The sequence below is a fragment of the Aquarana catesbeiana genome, linkage group LG04, assembly GCF_042186555.1.
Source record: "Aquarana catesbeiana isolate 2022-GZ linkage group LG04, ASM4218655v1, whole genome shotgun sequence".
NCBI classification, from domain to species: Eukaryota; Metazoa; Chordata; class Amphibia; order Anura; family Ranidae; genus Aquarana; species Aquarana catesbeiana.
The window spans coordinates 656,011,756-656,039,267 of NC_133327.1; the positions used below are offsets into that span (position 1 = coordinate 656,011,756).

The 27,512-nt window shown below is 42.9% G+C and overlaps 1 protein-coding gene across 2 annotated transcripts in view; it reads left to right on the top strand.

The window, feature by feature from the left end:
• Nucleotides 1-27,512, top strand: part of PRKCE (protein kinase C epsilon) — a 523,002-nt gene that overhangs the window by 303,921 nt on the left and 191,569 nt on the right. For both annotated transcript variants that reach the window (XM_073628484.1, XM_073628485.1), the window contains exons 7-10: nt 1,285-1,427; nt 9,457-9,553; nt 16,661-16,875; nt 20,580-20,753. In XM_073628484.1, the coding sequence (XP_073484585.1) occupies nt 1,285-1,427; nt 9,457-9,553; nt 16,661-16,875; nt 20,580-20,753 (629 nt within the window). The remainder of the gene's footprint in view (nt 1-1,284; nt 1,428-9,456; nt 9,554-16,660; nt 16,876-20,579; nt 20,754-27,512) is intronic.

The window sequence follows — 27,512 nt, forward strand, 5'->3', positions numbered from 1 at the left end:
CAAATCTGACGCACAAAGTGCCACGCATGCTCAGAATAAATAAAGAGATGAAAGCTATTGGCTACTGCCCCGTTTATAGTCCCGATGTACGTGTTTTACGCCACAGCGTTCAGAATGATCGGATTTTCCGACAACTTTGTGTGACCGTGTGTATGCAAGACAAGTTTGAGCCAACATCCGTCGGAAAAAATCCTAGGATTTTGTTGTCGGAATGTCCGAACAAAGTCCGACCGTGTGTACGGGGCATAACTGTTCAGATTTTTTACACTGGAATTAAACTCATCTATTTTATTTTTTTGGACCCCCAGATGGTTTATGCCATAATGCACTAGTATGCACAGTACCATAGCATAGTATGGCAGACTTACAGTACCTGTCAAAGCCCACCCGTGTAGCATTGTCACCATGCCAACATGGTCCTAGGTGCTTCCATCTTCATTCAGTCTCTCTTCTGAGTTTGCTCTGTTTCTTGAATGTCTGGGATGCAATGACGTTACTCCCGCACATGTGCACAGGAGTCACATCATCACAGCACTGAGTGGTGTGTAAATGTACTTTGAGCTGTACATGAGCAGCTTAGTGTACATTACTGCTGATCGGCTGGGAGAAGCATTTATGGCAGACACCACTTGGGTCTCTTCTGTTCTAAAAACCCTGTTTGTCGCCCTTTTTTCAAACTTGCAACTTTAATTCCGCTTTAAATTAGATGCATCAGGGAGTTGAAGTAAAAGTTATTAGTGGACAGATTTGCTGTGTAGTACAACTAAGTAGAAAGCAGATGTAAAGAGCAAAGATGACTGAATTCACATACATTCTTATCTGTTATGGGGATTATCCAGCTGCTACCATGAAGGACCGTAGCCAACATGGCGCCATAGACATTAGTGTGCAACCACATTGTTAAGCAGAAGCACCTGAAGAATGTTGACTTTTATGACATGATCAGATCAGTGTCAAATATAAGACAATTTATAAGAAGAGCAAAGAAATCCAAGCCTAGAGCTGGCATAGATGGATCCTATTTTTGGTTCAGCCAGCGGGCTCAAAAAAAAAAAAAAAAAATGAACGGATTCCCCCATCAACAAAGGCAAGATAAATGAAAGGGATGCCCACACATGGATTGAAATTTGGCAAGTCCCTGCTAAACTGGATGAATTTCAACCCATGTATGGTTACCAGCTGAGGTTTGAATTTGATGGGCATGAAAATGTGTGGAGATTGAATTTGTCTAATTTGTGGTTTTTTTTTTTTTGTTTTTGTTTTTTTTTTTCGATATTTACCCAGTGTGTAAAATGAACGTACACAGACGCTGTGAATCCAATGTAGCACCAAACTGCGGGGTGGACTCTCGGGGTATAGCTAAAGTACTAGCGGATCTTGGCGTCACGCCGGATAAAATTACAGCCGCTGGGCAGCGACGGAAAAAGGTATGACCTTTATCTTTAATGTGCATTTTTCTTTTATCTCTATATATTAAAGATAAAAATAATTATACATAATATTTTTTTATCTGTAATTATACGCAGATAACAAGATGTAGGTCAGTGGAAACTACTTGTATTGGCTATAAATGGTCTAAAGCAGTCTTTTTTTCAACCAAGGTGCCTTCAGGTTTCTTCAGGGGGGCCTTGGCAAAGTGCCTAAAAATTGCTCAAAAACTGTATACAAGCCAGTGGATGGATCAAGCCTGCCTTTTAATTACACAAAGCCACAGGTTTTCATTGTGCACCATAACAACCTTTCGGCCGTTGGCGTCCTAACAGCCAATAACATCATTGGTTGACAAGGAGCACAGCATCCCTGTTTGCCTCTCCCCTGCCCCTCTCCGCCAGCTCTGGGAGCACATTGGCTCAATGAGGGAGAGAAACTGAGGCAGAAGAGAAACATTGGAATACTAGTCAGCACCAGTGTGCAAAGACTAAGGCAGGCCATACAATTTTCAAAAGAGTTTTCTTTGGAAAATCTTATCCAAGAATTTTCGTTCGTATTTCGCACCATTAGTGGGCTGCAGCAACAGTCAATTTTCATGCGGCCATCGAATTTGAGTAATCGGACATGTACATTTTTTGAAAAATTAACAATTTTCTTATCAATGATAGGAGAATCGTGCAAGAAGTATCAAAAAAGAAATGCACATGTGCAAGAAAAGAAAATTCCCGGAAAGAAAAGAAGATTCCCAGCCAGGAAAATTCTTTTCTGTAGCAACATGAGGTGAAATTGAAGGCTTTGTTGGCCGAATTTCGAAATCAATGGTGCCACCATCAGATCACAAAACGCGCAAATTTTCTGATTTTCAAAAGAAAATTCTTTCAAAATTCGACCATGTATGGCTAGCCTTAATTGCTTTTTAAAGCGGAGATCCACTGAGTTTTTTTTTTTTTGCAAACATTAACACAATCAAACATTAACACTTACAAACTCACTGTTTTGGAGATTGAGCTTGCCCGATGTCCGCTTTCGTTGTAAAGATCAACTTATATAAAATCTGTCCGGCCGTTTTCATCTTGCTTGTGAAGCCCACAAGCATTTACTTCCTTGTATCCTTGATGCTGAGCTACCAGCATTCTTTGCCCTGCATTCTTTGCCTCCGCAATGACTCCTGGGAACAATGACACAAGCTCCCAGGAGCCAGTGCCGCTGAAAGGAAGTGACGAAATAGCCGCACAATACCTGCCCATATCGACAGAATAGACAGACAGCAAGCAGAGAGGAACATCTGCAAAACACAGGTACTGTTGTAATGACATAAAAACTGACTTTTTTTTTTTCATTACTGCAATCTGAATGAGCTAATGTTATAAAATAGGGCGGAGCCCCGCTTTAAGAATAAATTGCCTCTAATATTGGGTGTCCTACATGTGTTGATGTTGCTACGATGTGGCGATGGAAAAGTTTTGTGTTGCACGTTCTAGAATTGGGTGTCTTGAGATTGTGCATAATTTTAAAGCGTGCCTTGACTGAAAAAAGGTTGAGAAACACTGGGCTAGAGTGTCACAGTCCTGGGTCAGGCTTGGAGGCCAGTAGATATATCAGTAGAGAGGCTCCCACCGATCAGAGCTGGATAAGTGCAGCAACGGATGACAAGGGCTCACCTGAGGTGCAGAGTCTAAACACTAACTGGTGTTCACCAGAGCTCCTGATGGTGGAGATGGGTTTGCTTAGTGTAACAGTTTGCAGTCCTCGGGATCACCCCACCAGGAGGTGAGCAAGCTGGGGCCAAGTAGAAGATATAGCAGATAGGGATCAAGCAGAAGCGTAGTGAGTAAACAAGCCAAAGATCGGCAACAGCTGGTCGCAGATTGGGATCAGGCAGAAGTGTAGTCGAGGAACAAGCTAAAAGTCAGTAATGAGTGGTAGCAGGGATATGGATGGTAGGAGGAGTGACAAAAGCGAGATACTGGCTGAAGAGAGCACAATAATCTGGCAAACTGTAAGTACAAAGGATTGGCTTTAATAAGAAGTACTTGGGAGGAGCAAGGAGTTCAAAGTTTAGCAGAAACAAGGCAGGATTGTCCATGGATCAGACAGGGTGCTCTCCAGCATCTCCGGTGGCTTAGCAAGAAGAGACATCGCCAGACACAGCCGAAGATGTAGGTTCAGAACCAGGTCCTGACGTGGCGTTGACTTTGGGTCTTAACTGTTGGGCCAACAAAGCCGTTGTATCAATGAAAGATTGTGGTTGAAACATGCACCTCAGCATTAGGGGACTCTATATAGACATCCTCAGCTTCGAACTCTCAGAGGAAAACATTAGCTTATGGCCCGGAAAAAAATCCAAGCTAGCCCAAGCAAATGTCAAGCTCAGGCAGGGGGATATCTGGCTTGACTGAAATCCCTACAAGTCCAGTTGTAAATATCTTCCAATATCTGTGAACACCTTTCTGTTTAATAGTAGTTTGCAAAATATGAAATTTATCAAATATATATTTTATTAGTTTTCAATAGAAAAGAGAGGGGCAGAGCCCACAACATACCACAGTGGTATATAACAAAAGGGGGTCGCAGCCTCCCGACATTGCACTATAGTAGTACATGTAATACATCAAGGCATGTAGCATTATCATATCTTTAAATATATATATATATATATGGGTATCTTTGTTTCTCTGAGTTAGAATCCTAGTATGATATGAGAGTATAAATACCCTAGTCAGGAGGCAGCCACCAGAGAAAAAAAAAGAAAAAAAAAAAGAGATAGGGGGGAAAAGAAGTAAGAAGAAGAAACAAGAGGGGGGGGGGTGTAAGACAAGGGGGGGGGGGGGGGGGTATTAGGCGTTCAGATACGTGAATCTCTGTTTACGATGATTACTGTAGGTTGTCGATCAGTATGAAATGGTAGGGTTTTAGCTCCTAAGGAGGGATTTACCCTCTTCTGAATACTTGAATATATTCCAATGAGTCCATGTTTTCCGATAGGTTTCCTGTCTATCTTGAGCTGTCATTATCAAGTCTTCCATTTTATTTATGTCTTCTACTTTTCTCAACCACATTGCTGTGGTTGGTGGGGATTGCTGTTTCCACAACATGGGAATACAGGATTTGGCTGCATTTGTTAAGTGTCTCAGAGATTTCTTATAGGTTTTGATTGGTATGGAAGAAATGTGGAGTAGAAAAAATGCCGGGTCATTTGGGATTTGGAAGTTAGTGAATTTTTGGGAAATGGTACGAACTACAGTCCAGAAAGTTGTCAACATAGGACATGACCAAAACATGTGTAGGAGCGTTCCCTCTTCCTGCTGACAACTCCAGCAATACTTTGAAGTGTCAGGAAAGATGATATGTTATCGACTTGGTGTTAGGTACCACCTTGTCAGGATCTTATAATTCGTCTCTTGGACTTTAGTGCATATTGAGGACTTAAGGGAGAGACTAATCATGTTTTGTTTCTGGACTGTTGTAAAAGTGCGTTGGAGGTCTGTTTCCCACTTCATAATGCATGGTAATCTGGGTGGCTGGGGTGGGGTGTTCAATAGGCTGTACATCTTGGATAGGGTCTGCGGCAATGGCTCTGTGTCTTTACAACATTCTTCAAATGTGGTCAAAGGCCTGGTGTAACTTTGAGGGTTTGGGAAGGTCTGGAGAAAGTGGTGAATTCGTGATGCACCTACAGGACCTACTGGGTCCATTAGTTCTGAGATGGAGGGCCATTTATTTTGTTGCACAAATTGTGACGCTAAAACACAATTGGATCTTCTCAAGGTCTGAAATTGCGAAGAGGAGAGTCCAGGAAGGAACTTGGGGTTACCTAGAATCGGGGTTAAAGGTGATGTTTTGGTAGTTAGAGAGGTGTGTAAGGTAGCTTGAATGCACTGTCTTATGGTGTTTCCGATGATAGGGTTGGATTTCAATTCTGCAGGGAGAGAGTCACTACAAAATATGAAATGTAACTCTCTAGATAGCACAGTAAACCTTACCCATCCCTGATAGTAACATGATGAAATGGGACATCAAGTATATCTTGTGGAACTTGTTTATATTTCCACAGTCCTCTGGCTGCCATGTATCCCATGCGCTTCATGTAATCCAGAAGTCCGTGCCAGCGTCTGCTAAATAAGATGGTCATGGGACTGTGGCATGACCGGCTGTTCTACAGCAATTTTGTGTGACTGGTACTGATTTAGGCTGCTGCAGAGAACAGACTTGCATTCAATATGAGAACAATCAAGAAGTGGATGGGAATGAGAAGTAGAGGGTCAGTGCAGTAGGGGTCAAATTTGGTTACAGGTCCTTACCTGGCTTGGATTTTCATGCTCTCCCTCCTGTTCATGCCCCTTTCCTTAAGTTGTCCCTTAATAAATAAATAATAAAATAAATCAGTCTACCCACCTGAGAGCAGTACACATGGGATAATAGACACTTCCCTACCCGGCCTAATGGGCTTTTCTCTGAAAGGTTTTGGCTGGCTCCTCTTCATAATGCACAAGTGTGCCATGGTCTTATTCATTTCTATGGGTAAGCTGTACACCGAGGAGGCTGCTATGAGTACAGCTTACCCATAGGAACGAATGGGACTGTGTTGCTCATGCGCTGTATGAAGAGCAGCCAGCCAGGACCATAGTGCAGAAACAACCACTGGACTAAGAAGGAAGCTTTGGCCAGGATTCATTGCACTTGGAGAGTATTAAAGTACAACTCCACTGACTTGACTATAACTTTAAAAAAAATAGCTTTTTTATGATTTTAATCTTTTTTTTACATTTTTTTTTGTTAAAGTTATAGTCAAGTTATCCAGTACATTCTACTACTGCTTCAATGACCTTTGGTCGTGAAAACAGTAATTATTCTTATTTTTGAGTCGAAGTGCAGAGCAGTATTAAAGTGTTACTAAACCCAGGAGCCTGCATTCACTATATCTGGTCTCCCACAGAACACAGAACATGGAAATGTAATTTAGTATTTATAAACTGCTAAATACCTTTTCTCATCAGCAGTATATAGCAGTATAGTGACTTCTGTCAGTTCCTGGTGAAGCTTGTATGAGGAGCTTTCATTCTGCTCTGAGCTGTCCTATGAGGCTGCAGGGCTCCTGACCCTCTGTCTGGACAGTGCTGATTGGCTCTGTGCTGATCACAGCCCTCAAAAATCCCACTCGCCTGCTCGCGTTTTGCGAGTGGATTTTGAGGGCTAGCGAGTGTGGGCTGCCTGGGAGCGAGGGGGCCGAGCACCGCCGGCTGGCGGGTTGTATGGGAGTCCTCCTCCCATCGCTCGCGGACGGGAAGAGAGAGGAGAGAACCGGCTGGATTATCAGAGCGCGAGGGACATCACTAGCAGCTTTCATTTCAATAGCCGAGTGTTCCCCGCATTTGCTGTCACACACAGCCCCGCCCCCTGGTCCCGGGGAATTTGATAGACAGATCACCCTTCCAATCCCGAGACGAGTGATGTGTATCAAAGTTCTCCTGACAGGGGGCGGGGCTGTACGGGACGCCAAGCGGCGGGAACCCGGCAATTGAAATGAAAGTTGTTCCAGTGATGTCTCGGGGCCCTTATCATCCGGCCGCCAATGCTCTTCCGCTCCCCTGCATGATGGACACAGGTAGGCAGCATGCTGGACACAGGTAGGCAGCATTGATGGACACGGGTGAGGCTCTTTACCAAGATCGGTGGAGCGGTGTGTCAGGCTGACACACCGCTCCACCGATCGCCGCGATACGTGCCATCGTGGACGTGCAGCCGCATGTTATCCTGCTGGACATCATATGACGTCCAGTCAGAATAACGGAACCCTTAACCACTTCCCGCCCGGCCTATAGCAGATTGACGGCCGGGCGGGAAGTGGTTAAGAGTGGAACTAGAGGCGGGGCAGGGTAGGGGTAGGGTGGGGCAACTGGTGGCGAGTAACCCTTGAGGCCTGGATAGTAGCTCAGGACTTGAAATTTTAAGCCCTGCTGATCACATGCACTCTCCTAAGAAAAACCTCTTTAGCAATACACAGCAAACTGAGCATGTGCAGCCTGACTCCATAGGCTCTGTCTTATCTGGACTTGTCCAGTGGGGACAGTGCATGGAGCCTTTTTACAGAATACGGAGGATTAACCCCTTATGTTCCACAGTGAGTATAAAGGCCCATACACACGATAGGACTTTTTGACAACAAACATGCAAATTAGCTGTTTTAAGGCAGCATCTGACCATGTGTACGCTCTGTCGGACAAACTTTTTCGGTTTTCATCGGACAAATGTTGGCTGTGCGAACAGACAACCTTTCCGGCAGCAAAAGTCCTATGGTGCAAAATCCTATCGTGTGTCCATAGGACTTTAGTCCAAAGTACAAACACGCATGCTCAGAACCAATGCAAAAGATCAGACAACAATACAGAAGTTGACCAAAGGGTGGCGGTAAAGAGCTGAAACCCACGTGATTTGGTGAAAGTTGGCTGAAAAAGTCCTGCCTTGTGTATAGTTAATTAATTTACGGCCAACGCTCTTTGTACAGAAATCCATGGGAAAGTTTGTACAAAGTCCGATCGTGTGTATGAGGCTTTACAAGCATGCTTTGCCGCATTTACAGACTGATTTTATTGTTGTGGGTTTAGTAACACTTTAAGAACTCGTTCTATTCAACTTTATGCTATAGGATCTGAGATTTAGACTTCCCAAAAACCTCAGGTTTTCCAATGCTTAGAACTTGGCTTATTATGCATTTAAATTAGAACACCAACATGGGAAAGATTTTTAAATCTGTCTGTTTATTTTCTGTGTCCTGTTTGGGGAGAAAATCCCACTTTTTGGTCACCGGACCAAAAGCAAAAGCAAATCAAAGAAAATCTCACTCAAAAGGGCCAAGAAGAATAATAACATTTGTTCTTATAAAGTGGGAAAAGGTTAGAAGTTCGATCAGGTTTTACGGCTGGCTGTGTTTCTCCCCTGACTTCCTTTCCTCTTCTGTATCTCCCCAACAGGGACACAGACAGCTGTAAAAGCTGGCCAGAGGTTCTAACCCTTCTCCATCAAAACCTAAAGAATACATTTCTCTTCTTTGATTGATAAAAGGAATTTCTACTGTATAGCACACATTTCCTAGCACTTCCTTTTGCAAGCTAGAAATAAGGACATACATTGAATACTATTAAAGCAGAACTACACTGCATGTTAGCATCATAAACCAAAATTAATTAATTCCTTTTTTAATATTCAAAGCAAACTCCCCCATCCATCCATGTCTCCATGCTTTATTTTGATGAGAAATCACTTTAAAAAAGCACCCCCTACCAACAGATGATTCATGTAGCATTTACTTCCTGGGATTCATCTGCCCTTAGCTCAGGCATAAAGGCAGGAGAGTGTGCTTAGCTGAGAAAGCCCCTCCTGAAGACTCTGGGATGTATGACATCATTTGCCCAGGCCTGGAAACTAGGAAGTAACTGAGGAAATGTAAAAAAAGTTTAAAACAAGTAAATATATTATACTTTCCTATCTATATACTAATGGCAGCAGCACAGAAAATATTCCGTGTTGATTGAGAGAGTGAAATTCCACCTCAAGTTCCATACATCTGCAGATATTGGTGTAAGCCATTTCTAGATATCTCTGCAGAGTTTGTGGCTGATTCATGAAAAGGCACATAGACTGTACATGCAAGTGCATTTGCTCCAGAGCTTAGTAAATGAGGTAAAGCTACACTTTACGAAGAATACCCAATCACATGCAAGGAAAAAAAAAACAGGATTTTTGCTTGCACATGATTGGATGATGGAAGTTTTCTCTCTCTCTGGAGCAACTGCACTGTCTATATTTCTATCTCTGATCTGTACAATGACCAGCAATGTCTACATTATTTCATTCATCTCAGCAACATTGTCATCTTGTTTCATGTTATACTATTTTTAAAATTTTTTAAAAAAATTTTATTTTTTTTACACATCTGCTTTTTTTTCCCCAAAGATATTCAATGGCTTGCTAACATTGGTATTCTAGATTAAAAATACTGTTTCTGATGCTGTGTAATTTGTTTAGTTAAATGCAGGTGCCGAGACTCAGCCGTCGGTTCCTGGGGGTCCATCGGTGGAAGACGATAGGTCAAAATCTGCCCCAACATCTCCATGTGATCAGGGTTTGTTATTTTCTGTTATTCTTAAAAAAAAGAAAAAAGAAAAGAAATAAAAAGTATAATGGATTTTCAGTGATCATGGATGAATACAGTATTCGCCTCAAAGTATTTTTTATATGACACTTACAATGCATGCTGTTCTATATCTTAGACCCCTTTCACACTGGGGAGGTTTGCAGGCGCTATTACGTTAAAAATAGCGCCTGCAAACCGACCTGAAAGTGTCGCTGCTTTGTCTCCAATGTTCAAGCCCCAAGGGCTTTCACACTGGAGTGGTGCGCTGGCAGAATGGGAAAAAAGTCCTGCTAACAGCATCTTTGGAGCGGGGAAGGAGCGGCATTGAAATCAATGGGGCACCGCGGCTATACCGCTGGCAAAGCGCCTCTGCAGAGGCGCTTTGCGGTGGTTTTTAACCCTTTCTTGGCCACTAGCGGGGGGGTAAAAGCCCCCCGCTAGCGGCCGAATACCGCTGCTAAAATGACGGTAAAGCTCTGCTAAAAATAGCGGCACTTTACCTCCGACGCTCCTTTCGCCCCAGTGTGAAAGGGGCCTTATTGTGTTCAATGTAAATATTTTTACATTCGCTAATCTAGAGGAAGCAAACTCTGTCTGCAATTACATTAAAACTTTGGTTTAAGAGTAATTTGTTTCGAGAGCGTTTTGCAAGACGAGCAACATTTTTAAATACATTTTGACTTGATATACAAGCGATTCTTGATAATACAAGTAGAGTCATGTCACAGCTGAGTATAAAAGAGAGGTGCCTCTAAGTGTAGCAATATGGTTACATTTATTGAAGGTACAATATTTAGCAACTTGCATGGTTGATGATTAAAAGAGGCACATCTAAGGATGCAGGCATCCGGGGTAAAGCTGTCCACATAGACCATCCTCCGCATCGCCATCGATGTCATCCCTTCCACTCTGCGCTCCACGAGCAATTCAAGCCTCACTTTCAGGTCGCTCTACTGCAGGGTAGTCTTCTTGGTCACGATTGCAGACTGACAGCGGTGAGAGCCGGCGTTGTGGACGATGGTCTATGTGGACAGCTCTACCCCGGATGCTGCATACTTAGATGTTCCTGTTTTAGTCATCAACCTTGCGAGTTGCTAAATGTTATACCTTCATTAAATGTAACCATATTGCTACACTTAGAGGCGCCTCTCTTCTCTTTTAAACTCTGGAGCTCCTGCTGGATTTTGCTTCCAATCCCCTTGTGGAGGCTTCCATTTGTGGATGGACATTTTATGGTTACATAACCTGGTCACATTGCTATAATCTTTTTATATGGACTATAAACTGAAGGATTTATGAATAAATGTTTGTGCAACGAATCATCTGAGTTTCCATTATTTCTTATGGGGAAATTTGTTTTGATATACAAGTGCTTTGGATCACACGCATGTTTCCGGAACGAATTATGCTCGCAATCCAAGGTTTTACTGTACTCTTCAGGAGAAGATTCTAGCCACTTAGGGAGTGTATTGTTTCAGAGAGTCACCCACCTCATAGACTTGCATTGTAAGAAGGAACAACACAGCCAATGTGTAGCACAGCAGAGCAAGAAGTAGAACCTGCATATGTAATATAGGGCTGCCCTGATGTTTGTGTAGAATTAAGGGATAATTTCACCTTTAATAAAAAATAATAATAATTTTTTGCTGGTTAAAAAAATGTGCATTTACTATTTTATTTTTTATTATGATCCTGTAAATAAATCATTGCATCCACGATCATTAGATTGCGGGTGTAATGTCCGGGTCTTGCAGACTTTCAGGGTAGCTGTCTCCGATATGGGCATGCAGTTACTTCAGCCCAGAAAGCTCAATGAACTATGAGAGCACTCACTGAGAATTACAAGCCATCAGCCGCAAAGGCTGACAGTGCTTGTAGGCATGAATTCACAGAACTCTTTGAATGAATGACGCGACTGTGTGGTCAAAGTCCTGCACGGCTGTGCTCTTTTCAAATTCTGACAGCGGGTGCAGGGAGAAGATCCCTTGCTTGGTGACACAGGAAGAAGGGGACCAGGGGGAGACTGCAGGAGTGGGAACACGTTACATGTTCCACCCTAAAAATGAGTTCCCAAAGGTCAATTTATCCTTTCAACGCATTAAAGCAAAAGCATCAACACATATTGGTAACTTTATTTACACCAGTCTTATTTCCTTTACATATACATATAAAAATAATTGAAAAAGTTATATATTTCTAGCAAGTTACTTAGGACTGCACTCCTGGCCCCCTAAATGCCCCTGCACCTGCCTTCTTCTGGAGTTGGTGCTGCCTGACTGGTATGGGTTCGGAGTTGGACACCCAAAATGATCAAGTTCCTTCCATGATAGTCCTGAGGAAGCAGAAAATACAATACCTTCAAAATACATCAAGTTTGGGGAGACCCTCAACCTGCTGTGAAGCCATGGCTGGTATACACCAGAAGATGCATGTATATAGCCAACTGTTTGACCCTCCAGTATGATTTCTTCTAACTAGTTAAAAATTATTTGATGACTTGATAATTATCAAGACGGAGAACCATTGGAAGGCTGTGCTTAAATACGATGTGTTGACCAGAACACTGCCTTTAATATTGTATTTATATGTTCTCAGTGAACTAATTTTGCCTCTATTTAAATTTTATTTTTTTTCCCCGGCATACTGAGGAAAAAATAAATTAGATTAAACAATCTGTGTGAGTGGTGCCTCAAAGAATCCAAGTCTTTATTCCTGTTTTTATTTACTGTATCTTGGCCACTCTGGAATGTTTCTTGTCCTCCATTTAAGCAGTCTCCGTGTCTGCTAGAGGGGTTGTTGGCCCCGAGTTTCAAATTAAGTGAGATGCCCCATAATGGAAGACACCCCAGATGGCAACACAAGTTGCACACCAATGGGCAAGAGCCTTTTTATTTATCCTAGGTGGAACAGTACTCATGACTGTTGAGGAGCATAGGTCTAAAGCCATAATAACCATATCTACCAATAACCTTGCCCAATAAACGACACTCAAGACAGGTTAAGTTGGAAAGGGCAAGGCCACAGCTTTTATTACATTTTCTCATAAGCAATTTTTCAACATAAACATATAACCCGTGACAGTCACAGGTGTACTGTGAGCACCTCTTGAAACCTTAACTGGACCTAGTCTAAAAGGACTGCCATTACCATAAGTCCCGGACAAACATTAGGCTGGTCAAACTTCCACTGAAAGGCATAGCCCATAAAATGAAACCTTTATTGCTGGCAAGGTAAAAACCATAGGGGGAAACTCTGAAGACCGACCTGAAAAGAAAGAAAAGTTGGGGTGGGCGGGCAACTCTTCTTTCTGCTGTTTCAACGGTGAGTGAAGATCTTACATTAGAGAGGAACTTTCATAGAGTTCAGGCCCAGCCCCTCATCCCGCACCCAACTAGCCAATCATCAAGACCTGCTTGGAGTCATACTTGTTGCGCTCCTGTCGCTAGGCCATGCTCCCTGCAGTCAAGGCTCGTTTGGGATTTTTTTTTTTACCAAAAATATGTAGAAGAATTCATATTGGTCTAAATTGATGAAGAAGTTTTTTTTTTTTTTACATAGTAGGTGAGGTCGAAAAAAGTCCATCAAGTCCAACCCATGTGTGTGATTATATGTCAGTATTACATTACATATCCCTGTATGTTGCGGTAGTTCAGGTGCTTATCTAATAGTTTCTTGAAACTATTGATGCTCCCCGCTGAGACCACCGCCTGTGGAAGGGAATTCCACATCCTTGCCGCTATTACAGTAAAGAACCCTCTACGTAGTTTAAGGTTAAACCTCTTTTCTTCTAATTTTAATGAGTGGCCACGAGTCTTGTTAAACTCGCTTCCGCGAAAAAGTTTTATCCCTATTGTGGGGTCACCAGTACGGTATTTGTATATTGAAATCATATCCCCTCTCAAGTGTCTCTTCTCCAGAGAGAATAAGTTCAGTGCTCGCAACCTTTCCTCATAACTAAGATCCTCCAGACCCTTTATTAGCTTTGTTGCCTTTCTTTGTACTCGCTCCATTTCCAGTACATCCTTCCTGAGGACTGGTGCCCAGAACGGGACAGCATATTCTAGGTGCGGCCGGACCAGAGTCTTGTAGAGCGGGAGAATTATCGTTTAATCTCTGGAGTTGATCCCCTTTTTAATACATGTCAATATTCTGTTTGCTTTCTTAGCAGCAGCTTGGCATTGCATGCCATTGCTGAGCCTACTAGTCTACTAGGACCCCCAGGTCCTTTTCCATCCTAGATTCCCCCAGAGGTTCTCCCCCTAGTGTATAGATTGCATTCATATTTTTGCCACCCAAATGCATTATTTTACATTTTTTCTTTATGTGTATTATAGCAGAAAGTAAAAAATATTGTTTTTGTTTTAAAAAATATCGTGTTTTTTTTGTTTATAGCGCAAAAAATAAAAACCGCAGAGGTGATCAAATACCACCAAAAGAAAGCTCTATTTGTGGGAAAAAAGGGACATTCTTTTTTGGTTACAGTGTCGCACGACCACACAATTGTCAGTCAAAGTAACGCAGTGCCGTATTGCAAAAAATGGCCTGGTCAGGAAGGGGGGTAAATTCTTCTGGGGCTGAAGTGGTTAAAGAATGGCGTTGGTTCCCCCCCCCCCCCCCCCCCCATTGTAATGGGCTCAATAGTTCTGATGAACCAATGCACAGTCTTAGGAGGAGGGAGGCTTTTACGAGGGGCAGGAATGCATGCCTTCACTGTGTGGGTTAAATTTATGAGGAGGGACTGTTTTTGGGTAGGGAGTTCAAGCTGAAGTTTAATCTAGTTAAGATTGCCTTCCTGGCTCCTCCTTTTAGCCCCTCAACAACATGCCAATTCATTATTTAAAACCTTTCTGTTTTCATGACATACTTGCTTTTAGAGCTCAACCTGTGGTCCTTGGAGCCCTCTGATGTGACCCTTGACCCTAAACTAAATGCAGGGAGTTTTGGTGCATTTTCAGAGAGTGCACCACCCCCGCAAGATATAATAGTCTATGTCCAAGCACAGGTAACCTGTAGGAAAGTCATAGGTGCACTGCGCTGCATGCGCGATGAGGGTAAACCACAGCACATCTTTGTGAAAGCAAACTTATAGGGGGCTCAGGACAGTAAGGGCTCATTTTAGTTTTGTGCCTTGGGGGATTTTTACCCCCCCCCCAATGGTGTAGTGTCGGGGGTCGCAGTGGTCCAGGGGGCCCGTGCAGCCTCTCTGTCACATTCTGTTTTATACTTGGACAGGAGCAGCTACACCAATCCTCTCCATTTTCCTCCTGCAACCGGTGAAAGCTGGCTTCTCCTTGTCTCTCCCTCCTGCTGGCATTCAGCGGAAATTGTTCATTATGCTATTTAAAATAAAAAAATTCAAAATTCGGAACCATTTCATTTCATTGTGGCCCGTGACTGGTTAGCAATGTGCTAAGTGGCCTTCGCTCTTCGAAAGGTTGAGCACCTCTCTTTTAGAGCCATGAATATCATCAGTAGGCCTCTGTACCTCTCTATTCAATGCAGGCAGATCACGGCTGATGGGAGAGGCCTGAAGGGTGCTGTACGTGACTTCCTGAAAATATGTCCACATGTAATGATCTGCCTCCATAATTGAAAGAACTGAACTCCAATGAATCTGAGGGGTGAGCCAGGAACAGTAAGGCTGGGGAGGAAAGGGCTAGATCAGCGTTTACAAACCTCATTCCTCAAGTACTTCCAACAAGTCGTGTTTTGTAAGTAATACCAAGCCATTGATTTAAATCACCTGTGCAGGTCAAAAGGAATCCTGAAATTATGACCTGTTAGGGTTACTTGAGGACAGATTTGGGAACCAGCCAGGAAGTGAGACAGGCTCTATCTGATTTGCTGCAACTTCTAATGCACACTGTGAGAAGCCCACAGTGTGCAGTAAAAAAAGTCAGCTATTTTACTCAGTACAGAAGAGGAACCTGAACAACTGTGCAAGACTAAAGGTAAGGTTGGCGTTCAGTTTCAAGGTGAAATAGAAAGGCAAAACTGTCTTATTATTTTTTTTGTTCAAATAAAATTAAGTTTTTTTTTTTTTTATTTAGTTTTTTTTTAACAGTGCAGTATGTATATACATTTCTCTAGGGAAATCTGTGCATTTCTGAATGAGTAATAGCAGGAGCTAGACATGTGCACTGCCAAAAAATTCATTCATTTTCGTTTTCGCTTCATTCGTTTATTTTTTTCGTTTTTCGGGTCATTCGTTATGATCGCAATTCGTAAATTCATACATTTGTAAATTCGCACATTCATAAATTCGTACATTCGGAAATTCGCACATTCGTACATTTGTAAATTAGAAAATTCCGAAATTTGTAAATTTGAAAATCCAAGAACCCGAAAATTCGAAAATCTGAAATAGTAACTAACTATTAAATTACAGGTATTATAATTTCCTTTCAAATTTGGCTGTTAGTGAATGTAACAAATACGAATTTGACCGAAGTTACGAATTATCCGAAATAACGAATGCTGCATCTAAACAAATGGAACGGAACAAATTAATAATAAATAATAATAAAAAGTTTTTATTATTATTATTATTGTTATTTATTATTATTTCCTTATGTTCCATTCGTTTGGATGCGGCATTCGTTATTTTGGATAATTCGTAACTTCGGATAAATTTGTATGTGTTAAGTTCACTAACAGCCAAATTTGAAAGGAAATTACAATACCTATAATTTAATAGTTAGTAATAGTTAAGTTATTATTAGTTAATTATTATTTCAGATTTCCGAATTTACAAATTTATGAATTTACTAATTTACAGATGTACAAATTTACGAATGTACGAATTTATGAATGTACGAATGTGCGAATGTACGAATTTACAAATTTTTGATTTTACGAGTATACTGAAAAATTGGTTAAACGGGTTTTCGTTAATTCGAATATTTCCGAACTAACGAATTTGTCGAAATTCATTAAAACAATTCGTAACGAAAGGAATTGTACATGTCTAGCAGGAGCTCCTCCAATAGATCCTTGCTGTCACAGTACTTGTGAACACAAAGCTCGTTTGTTTGTTCAGTACTTTTTTTCCAAAGTTCTTTCTTTGATTTTTTTTTTTTTTTTTTCTTAATGTAGAAATTAAAGAACTTGAAAACAACATCAGAAAAGCGCTGTCATTTGACAACCGGGGGGAAGAGCACAAAGCAGCAGCCACTGCGACAACGGACAATCAACTGACGGTAACGGGGGAAAATGGAGAGAACGGGGAGATCAAAATCCACCAATACAAGAGGACAGGTCTGGAGGACTTCAACTTCATCAAAGTATTAGGGAAAGGCAGTTTTGGAAAGGTTTGTATTATGTTTTATAAACCATGCCTAGACTAGGAGTCTCCAAACATTTTAAACAAAGGGCCAGTTTACTGTCCTTCAGACTTTAGTGGGGCCAGAGTGGCCAGTGGGAGTAGAAAATGTCCTGAGACCAGTGGGAGAAATAATGCATCATCTTTGATATTAGGGGAGAAGTGGTGCCTTTATTGTTGGTGTTAGTGGTAGAAACTATACCCTATTGTTGGTGTTATTAGTAGAAGTTATGCCCCATTGTTGGTGTTATTAGTAGAAGTTATGCCCCATTGTTGGTGTTAATGGTAGAAAATATGTCCCATTTTTGGTGTCAGTGGGAGTAATAGTGTCTCGTATCAGTGGATAGAATAGTCAATAGTGTCTCAAGGACTTGGGTAAAGTTAAGCAAAAGGCCACAGTTTGAAGACCACTAGGTAGGCCATCAACTAATTTCTTGCATATAATTTCTGGTGAAGTGTATACAAACTGCTACAAAATAAGTGGTTAATGTCATTGGTTGGAAGGGGGAAGAGCAGATGGCTGTTACAATGGCAGGAAGTGAAGATCACAAGGGAGTCGGAGCAGAGACTGAAGTGAGATGAGAAGGACGTTATTAGGAAAAGTCCCATCATGCCCCTGCCTTTGGGAGTCATGCTTGTAACTGTCAGCCTTGCAATGCCTCATGGGACTTGTAGTTCTGCATTAGCTGGAGGGCCACAGGTTGAACACCTATGGACTAGATCATCGCAAGGAATTAAAATGAAGACATTCTCCAAAAAATAACTCTCACTTCATTTTTTTTTTTATTCTGTTCCCCACAGGGGGCAAACTATATGAAATACTTTGTCCTATATGCTTTGTAAGCCTAGCTGCAAGGTTGGACAGGGTGCCCCCTTTTTGCTGCGGCTGCACAACAATGTAGCTAGCAAGTAGATGGCTGCTTGATGACCAGGGCTTGTCTTGGCTCCAGGTACTTGCCTCAGATAAGCAATGGCAAGAGGAGCACAGCTGGGATGTGTCAGACTAAAGTGAGAGTTCTTCTTTAAAGTGGAATTCCAGTCAAATTTTAACTAAGCCTAACCTACTCCCACCCCCATTCTAAGTCTATCCCATCAACTCTGTAAATGGAAGGATACCTAAACTTGCCTATCCTGAAGCTGTTGGACTGGTTACATGATTGGTTCCCAGGGTCGGCTTCAGTGCAGAGGAGAGGCAGTGACGACGACTGCAGGGCCTACTATAGGCTTGTTATGGGGGGACATCTGTTGTCGGCTGTCCCTCCTCTACACTGAAGCCAGTACTGGGACATGATCAAGTGACCAGAGTATAAAAGGCAGTGTAAATCTGATAACTGGATGGGCAAAAATATAAGCTTAGCCCGATCAGAACTACCTGGCATGCTGGTAAATACAGAAAGCTGCTGCAGGTATGTGGACCTCCTAGGTACCTACACTTCATATCTATCAGCTGTTGTCAGTATTCTTAAAGTGGTAAGGGTCTCTTTTAGACCCCTTTCACAATGAGGGCGTTTTTCAGGCGCTAAAGGGCTAAAAAAAAGTGCCTGTAAAGCGCCTGAAAAACGCCTCCCCCGCAGCCCCAGTGTGAAAGCCTGAAGCCTGAGTGTTTTCACACTGGGGCGGTGCACTTGCAGGACATTGGAAAAAGTCCTGCATGCAGCAACTTTCGGGCGGTGCGGGAGCCATGTATACACCGCTCCCCCAGCGCCCCTGCGATTGAAATCAATGGCCATCACTGCCAAAGCGCTTCGGGAGAGGCACTTTGCGGGCGCTTTTAACCCTTTATGTGGCCGCTGGTGGGGGTTAAAAGCCCCCCCCTAGCGGCTGAAAAGCGCCGCTATAACAGCGGTAAAGCGCTGGGAGACAGTAAAAATGTGTGATTGAGCCACGTTTTTGCCCCCTTCCCCAACCACACCCCTTTAAGCTGCAAAGGCATCTGATAGGGGTGTACACATTGTAGCAAGAATTTTTTTTTCCCGTCAGCACTGCCTACCGAACACAACCCATTCATCTGAATAGGGCTGTGCTACAGCCATCCCACAACCATGTGCAATTCGTTTTGGTCTGAATGTAAATTCGGACAAATTTTTGGTTATTCAGATGTATCCGAATCTCCAAATGAAATAGAAATTAATTTTGTTTCATTTTGTTTTTTAATTTTCTAACTAATTTCAAATTTTCAGAATGATTTGAATTCTGTGTGAAGAAAAGCTGGTTGTTAAGGAGCGGGCCGGGAAGCTGGCTGCCGCATCCTTAACAACCGATGACTTATCAGCTGTCAGCGGGCTTCCCCACAGAGAGCTGAAATGTAAACAAAAGAATGCCGGCAATAGAAAATTCAGAAAAAACAGCATTGGTCCCCCCCCCCCCAATCAATACCAGGCCCTTCAGAGTGATCCCTGCCCCTTGTGATGTTATCGACACAGCATGCCCTGACCGGTGACGTCATAAGGGGGCTGGGTCACCCACTAATGTCATCGGGTGACTCTACCCCTTAGCTATTTTAGAAATGTCAGATGGAGGAGCAGACAGTCAGCAGGGAGCCTTCGACGAGGCCGAAGGTTTTAGGTTTTTCTTTTTTCGGGCGCGGTATGATTAACGATGGATCTACACTGATGGACATTATTTTATTTTTTTGATAAAGGAAATGTCAAAAACATATGTCAGAGTCTTTTTTTACTTTTTACACTTTTTTGGTGAATGGCTAGGGGTACTACCCCATACTCATTCACATGGGGGGGGGGGGGGGGGGGTGATCTGGGGGTCCCCTTGTTTAAAGGGGGCTTCCAGATTCTGATAAGGCCCCCAACCGCAGATCCCCACAACCACCGCCAAGGGCCGTGGAGAAGAGGCTCTTGTCCTCAAGGTGCTTTAGAGAGGACCTATGTTGAGGGCCTGTGGCCTGGTATGGTTCAGGAGGGGAAGGGGGTTCTCGCTTGTCTACCCCCCCTTTTTTCTGGCCTGCCGGGCTGCATGATCGAATAATGGTCTAGTATGGATTTGGGGGGGACCCCACGCTGTTTATTTGTTTTAATGTTGGTGTGGGGTTCCCATTAAAATCCATACCGAGCCTTGAGGGGCCTGGTATGGATTGGGAGGGAGGAGGGGCACACTGTTTGTTTTTTTTTTTTTTTTTCAGAATTTTCTATCGCCAGCATTCTTTTGTTTACATTTCAGCTCTCAGCGGAGAAGCCTGCTGACAGCTGATTGAGTTGTTAAGGATGGGGTTCCCGGCCTGCTCCTTAACAACCAACTATTCTTTACACAGAATTCAGATAAGTCGTTCATTTTTCGACTGATCCAAAGTCAAATTGTTTCAAAAATTAGCAATTCGTTAGAAAATAATTAAACGAAACTAAGCAAATTCTGAAATGAATCAACGAAACAAAATTAGTACATAACGAATATATCCGAAAACAAAGCTAATTTTTGTTTATGTGCAATGCCTGTGGTTGTGGTGTGAATTTTCACAGGTTAAAATAGGAGGCGATATAGTGCCTTGTCCCGTCCTATCACATACCATCTGAAGAGTGATTCACCATAGATTGCTCTTCAGAGGGCTAGCGCTAACGTAAACTAGCCTTAAGTCAGTGTAAGCAAACTGCAGCTTTTCATAAAAGTGCGCAGAATATACATCTATGTATCGACTCTAGTATAGGGCAGGTGGTGACCATATTTTTCTATTTCTGTTCCTAGGTCATGCTTGCTGAAGTCAAAGGTAAAGATGAAGTCTATGCTGTGAAGGTCTTGAAGAAAGATGTGATATTACAGGATGATGATGTAGATTGCACTATGACAGAGAAAAGGATCTTGGCTCTGGCGAGAAAACATCCGTACCTAACACAGCTGTACTGCTGCTTTCAGACGAAGGTAATGTGAGTGTGGACTGTGTGGCTTCAAACTTTTACTACGTTTTGTGTTTGTTAATGTAATAAGAGATCTCTCATTTACTGGAGCTTTACTGGCACAGAGCAGTGAATCCCATAGCAGCCAATAGGATTTCAGTTTACCAATGTTCGATTAGCAGAAGGTGAATTCCAATTGGCTGTTGTGGGTAACCGCTCCTTGTGTTCCTCAATAGGACCCTTGGTGAATGCTGATCATTGGACAGAAACTTTTTTTTAATGATTATATTGCTGCTTTGGTCCCCATTAGGAGATTTTCCCACATTCAATTTGTAGGACACATCTATCACTAGGAAAGGATGTTAGGGGAAAGCTCTCTAGCGTTTTAGGCCCTACTTCATTCTACTAGGAAAAAAAAAAAAAACAAGGTTGTCATTTAAAACCTCATGGTGTCAGGAGTATGTATGTTACTCCTGTACCTACGCTCTGTACGAGACATACTCCTGACATCTGCACTTTGTAAGATACATACACCTAACACCTGCACTTTGTATGTAGGTTCAATTTTTAAACTACTCCCCCTGTTAGTATAATTTTATGTAAATACTCCTGACCCTTGCCTCTGTATGTTACTCCTGTACCTGCATGCTGTACGATACACAGTGCAAGGGTCATGAGTATGTATCGTACAGAGTGCAAGTTCAGGAGTAACATACAGAGTGCAAAGGTCAAGAGCAAGTGTTCCGCCTACTCTCGAAAGCAAAAAATAAAAGTCTTCTCGTTGCCTTAGGCCCTCTTGATGAACTAATGGGGCCCACAACTTTACCATAAATGCTGGGAACCACAGCCCATAGTACTACTCTGCCTGCACTACATGGAGAAAACATTCCCCTCATCACTCCTGGGCCCCCCTACTGGACTGATGAGGTCAGGAGTACATACAAGGGGGCCGGCTCTACCTCTCTGTTAGCGGAGAGGGTTTCGTGCTTCATTATGCTGGAGGTGAAGACTCCACTTCTTGCACAAATAGAGTGCTCGGACAATGAAAAATATCCTGTAATTGACTGGAGTAATGGCACTGCTGGAACTGTAAAAGGGCGAAACTTCATAAATCTATTACAAGACAATTTTATGTTACAGTTCATAGAGGCCCCAACAAGAAATGATGCTCTGCTGGACCTGTTATTCTCAAAAAATGCAGAGATTATTACCAATATTGTTATGAAAGAACATGTGGGTAGCCGTGACCATAACATGATTTCATTTAATGTTAGCTGTAAACAACAAGCACATACTAGAAAAATAACAACACTTTTTAAGAGCAAATTTTTCAAGGCTGAGGGCTGCTTTCCAAGGTTTAGACTGGGAGGAAATATCGGCATCAATGAACACAGAACGATATGCAAACACACTGCAAAACATATTCCCGTGGGCAATAAGTTTAACAAGGCTGAAAAAAAAACCTATGTGCTTCATGCCCAAAGTTAAAAATAGCTATAAATAATAAGAAAAGAGCTTTTAAAAAATATAAAAATTAGGGAAAACTATCATCATTTTAAAGTTACAAAGAATATAACAGGATTTGTAACAAGGAAATCAAAGTTGCAAAAACTAAAAAGGAACGACCGGTTGCAAAAGAGAGTAGGACCATCCCTAAAAAGTTCTTCAAATATATTAATAGTAAAAAGGTCAGATCTGAGCATGTAGGCCTTTTACTAGATACTTTTGAGTTGCTTACTGAGGACACAGAGAGGGCTAAATTATTAAATACCACTTTCAGCGCTATGTATACAAAGGAAAATGGAGGAGCTCAGGTTTTTAATGGATATAATATTGACATAGCCCCAAATGATCCACAATGGCTTGAAAATTGCATGGTCCAGAAACATTTAGACAAAATAAAGGTGAATTATGCACGGGACCAGATGGCTTACACCCAAGAGTCCTCAAAGAGCTGAGCTCTGTTATATCTAAGCCATGGTTTTTAATGTTAAGAGTCTCTTCAATGACTGGCGTGGTACCACTGGATTGACGTAAGGCCAGCGTTGTGTTTATATTTAACAAATGGGTTAAGGTCTTTACTGAGTAACTACAGACTGGTTTGTTTAACTTCTATAGTCAGGAAGATACTTGAAAGTTTAATAAACCATCATATAGAAGAGTTTTTGCTAGAAAATAAGATTTCTTTTTATGAGGCTGTAAGCAAAAACGTAGACAAGAGTTGCTTTGGATATAATTGAATTTGCCAAAGTGCTTGACACAGTTCCCCAAACATGGCTAATGCGTAAATTAAAGTCAACAGGCTTAGAAAATTTAATTTGTAAATAGATAAAGAATTGTTAGACCATATTCAGAGAGTAGTGATGATTCATACTCTAATGGTCTAAGGTTATTAATTGTGTACCCAAAGGTTCAGTGTTGGGATCCTTACTTTTTAGCATATTTATACATGATTATAGGGTTTGGGATTAAAAGTACCATTTCAGTGTTTGCAGATTACCTCAATGCACTGTTTAATTGAGCAACTATGTGGCAAATGAGGTTTAATGTTGATAAATGTAAAGTTATGCATTGGGGGGCTAAAAATATGCATGTATCATCAGTGGTGTATTTAGGTTTTGTGCTGCCCTAGGCCTGACTAAACTCGTGCACCCCCTAATTTAAATATGCCCCGCTGGACAACGTGGCGCTCTCTCTGGTGGCGCTGGACAGCGTGGTGCTCTCGCTGGTGGCCCTGGGCAGCGCGGCGCTCCCTGGTGGCGCTGGGCAGCGCGGCGCTCTCTCTGGTGGCGCTGGGCAGCGCGGCGCTCTCTCTGGTGGCGCTGGGCAGCGCGGCGCTCACTCTGGTGGTGCTGGGCAGCGTGGCGTTCTCTCTGGTGGCGCTGGGCAGCGTGGCGCTCACTCTGGTGGTGCTGGGCAGCGTGGCGCTCTCTCTGGTGGTGCTGGGCAGTATGGTGCTCACGCTGGTGGTGCTCTTTCTGGTGGCGCTGGGCAGCATGGCACTCTCTCTGGTGGCGCTGGGCAGCGTGGCGCTCTCCCTTGAATAGTTTATTTAATAGTAAGCATATACACCAACCCTGTTTTTAATGCAAGGAGATGGGGTGAAATGAAAGGGAAAGTTAAATGGCTTAAGGGACTACATTTCCCATGATGCTCCCCTAGTGTTTTGATTGGTTTCTGCTGTGGCCATGGGGAGGGGGAAAAAACGGGCAGGAAGCTGGGTGGCAAATCTGAAAAGAGCCCCCTCCTCTCTTATCCTGCATGGCTAACAGAAAAAGAGGAGGGGGTGAGCGGGGGGGAAATGGTCCGACAGCCCGCCTCTTCCCTGTCACAGTGCCAGTACCTGCAGCCTCAGTCACCGCTTCACAGCTGGGGGGGGCTCAACATCACCCGCTTCCTGGAGGGTGTCACTGTATGCTTTCCGCCTCCTCCTGCCTGGGGGTTCCGAATCCCCACGTCCTCCTCGCTCTCCTCCCCTGGACACAAACCCGCCCCACAACATGTAAGGATGCCAGTGGAGCAGAGTGGGCGGAGCATTACTCCGCCAGTTGTATGGCCAGTCACCGGCCGCTCTATGGGGGTACTAGTCCCTCCCCCCTCACCTGGCCAAGTACGCTCCATACACTTGTACTGCACATAACAAGTGCCGCAGTACATCAAGTCACCGGCTGCCGGGGATTGTATATGTGCGGAAGGCGGCCGTGCGAGACTCGGGAGGACGGGTAGGGGGGGTTTTGTGTGGGGGGGGGGGCGGCTATTTTGCCGCCCCCCCGCAAAGTGCTGCCCTAGGCCTGGGCCTTGTTGGCCTAGGCCAAGAGACAGCACTGTGTATCATACATACTAGAAGGAGAACAGCTGGGGGAGTTAATGGTGGAGAAGGATCTGTGGGTCTTAGTAGATCATAGACTTAATAATAGCATGTAATGCCAAGATACACTTTCTATAAGAGAAATATGGACTCCAGATAGATAATTTGCCCCTGTACAAATCATTCGTAAGACCTCTTCTGGAATACGCACTTCAGTTTTGGGCACCCGTTCACAAAAAGGATATCGGGGAACTAGAGAGAGTGCAGAGATGGGCAACCAAACTGATAAGAGGCATGGAGGAGCTCAGCTATGAGGAACGATTAGAGGAACTGCATTCTCTTTTGAGATGAGGAGATTAACCAATTCACGCAAATCGCCGTACCTGTACGTCGGTACTTTGAAGCTAAATACTGTTATGGCAGCAGCTAGCTGCCATAACCCCCAATATTTTCAGGAACAACGTGCGTTTCTCCTTAACCACTTCAGCCCCGGAAGATTTTACCCCCTTCCTGACCAGAGCCATTTGTACAATTTGACACTGCGTCCCTTTAACTGACAATTGCGTGGTCATGCAATGCTGTACCCAAACACCATGTGCATCCTTTTTTTCCCACAAATAGAGCTTTCTTTTGGTGGTATTTGATCACCTCTGTGGTTTTTATTTTTTGCGCTATAAACAAAAAAAGAGTGACATTTAAAAAAAATATATATATTTTTAACTTTTTGCTATAATAAATATCACCCAATTTTTTTTTAAAAACAAAATTCTTCATCTGTTTAGGCCAATATGTATTCTTCTACATATTTTTGGTAAAAAAATTTGAAATAAGCTTATATTGATTTGGTTTGCGTTAAAGTTATAGCGTCTACAAACTATGGGAAAGTTTTATGGTGTTTTTAGTCATTTTTTTTTTACCAGTAATGGCGGTGATCTGCGATTTTTAGCGATATTGCGACTGACAGATCGGAGACTTTTGACAAATTTTTGGGACCATTGACATTTATAGAGCGATCAGTGCTATAAATATGCACTAGGGGGCGATCCAGGGGTTAACTGTGTGTTCCCTCACTGTGCTCTAACTGTGTGGGGATGGGACTAACTAGGACAGATAACAGATCACTGTTCCTACTTTGTAGGAACACACGATCTGTCTTCTCTCTTCTGATATCACAGGGATTTGTGTGTTTGCACACACAAATCCCCATGCTGGCTCTCGTGCACGCGATTGCGTGTGGCTGACTACGATCGCGCCCACCGGCCGCGCGGATTGTGTCCCCCACTGTGCAGCGGGCGCGCGCCTCCGGTGGCTCTCCTGGGCAAAGCCGTATATATACGGGATTTCGCCCAGTATATCAGCGTGAGCCAGTCGGGAACCAGTTAAGATAACAGTGGTCTCTGCAGCGGATTCGCCGCGAGATCACTTTTATTGGTGGCGGGAGAGGGCCTCCCTCCCACCGCGCTCTGGTCGTCTCCACCACTTACCAGAGTTGTTGTAGCGGCGGAGACTATCACGTCCGCTCCCCTCACTGCCTGGATGCCAAGTGAAGGAAAGATGGCCCCCGCTTGGCTCCATAGCAGTGGAGGGCAGAAGCAACGTCAAACATCACTTCCGCCCAATGCTCTTAAAGGGGACATTTTTTTTTAAATGACATTTAATTATTATTATTATTATTTTTTTTTTGTATTGCTTTTTAGTGTAAATTTGAGATCTGAGGTCTTTTTGACCCTTCCCTGCTGAGCTCGCGCGCAGAAGCAAAAGCATAAGTCACGTTGGCATATGAAAACAGTGTTCAAACCACACATGTGAGGTATTGCCGCGATCATTAGAGCGAGCTAAATAATTCTGTCACTAGACCTCCTCTGTAACTCAAAACTGGTAACTTGTAAACATTTTTAAACATTGCCAATGGAGATTTGTAAGTGCCAAAGTTTGTCACCATTCCATGAGCGGGTGCAATTTTGTTTGTAAGACCGTTGCGCAAATACAGTGTGACATAAAGTATTGCAATGACCGCCGTTTGGGGGTTCTAAGTAATTTTCTAGCAAGAAAACTGATTTTAAATTGTAAACAACAAGTGTCAAAAAGAGGCTCGGTCCTTAAGTGGTTAAGGGGGGGTCTGATCAACATGTATAAATGCATAAGGAGTCCATACAGTGAACTCGGTGTTGAGTTATTCGTTTTCAGGTCATTACAATGGGCAAGGGGGCACTCTTTACGTCTGGAGGAAAAGAGATTGAAACCCATGGAAAGTCTGCTTCACACTAAGAGCTGTAAAAATGGGGAATAGACAACCTCAAGAACTGGTTCTGGCCAGTTCAGTAGATTGTTTAAAAAAGAGTGGGATATATTCCTAACTGCACAAAATATAATCTCGATATTAATATTTAGAGGTAATAATGACAGGGGTAGTTGATCCATTGAATTGCTTCATCTGATTCATTGGGGAGCAGGAAAGATTTTTTTTCCCCCACGGAGCAAATTGGACCATTCTTCATACGTTTTTTTTTTTGCCTTCCTCTGGATCAACTGGTATCCTAGGAATAGGATAGTGTATATGGATGTTTTCTATCAGTTTTTTTTTTCATTGGTTGAACTAGATGGACTTGTGTCTTTATTTAACCGACTAACTATGTAACTATGATGAGTTGTATGTACATCTAAAACTGATATATCTTGCATTTGCCCATGCAATTGAGTCCCTTCCCCAGCAGCATGTTCTCACAAATTCTCCCTCTGTACTCACTCTGATCGCCAGGAGCATTGCTGACTTCATTTTGATAATTCTAGTTTCCTGACTGTCTTCTTAATCGAATGGCCCCAATAGTTCCTGAACAGTGACCTCAAACAAGTATGTAGATCAGTAGTTCGGTCATCGCTGTGACTTCACTTGTTGCATACTTTGTTAGGGTCAGTGAGCGTATTACGGTCAGGGCTCTTCAAAATGAGATTGGCAATAGAATATTCTTTGAAGGT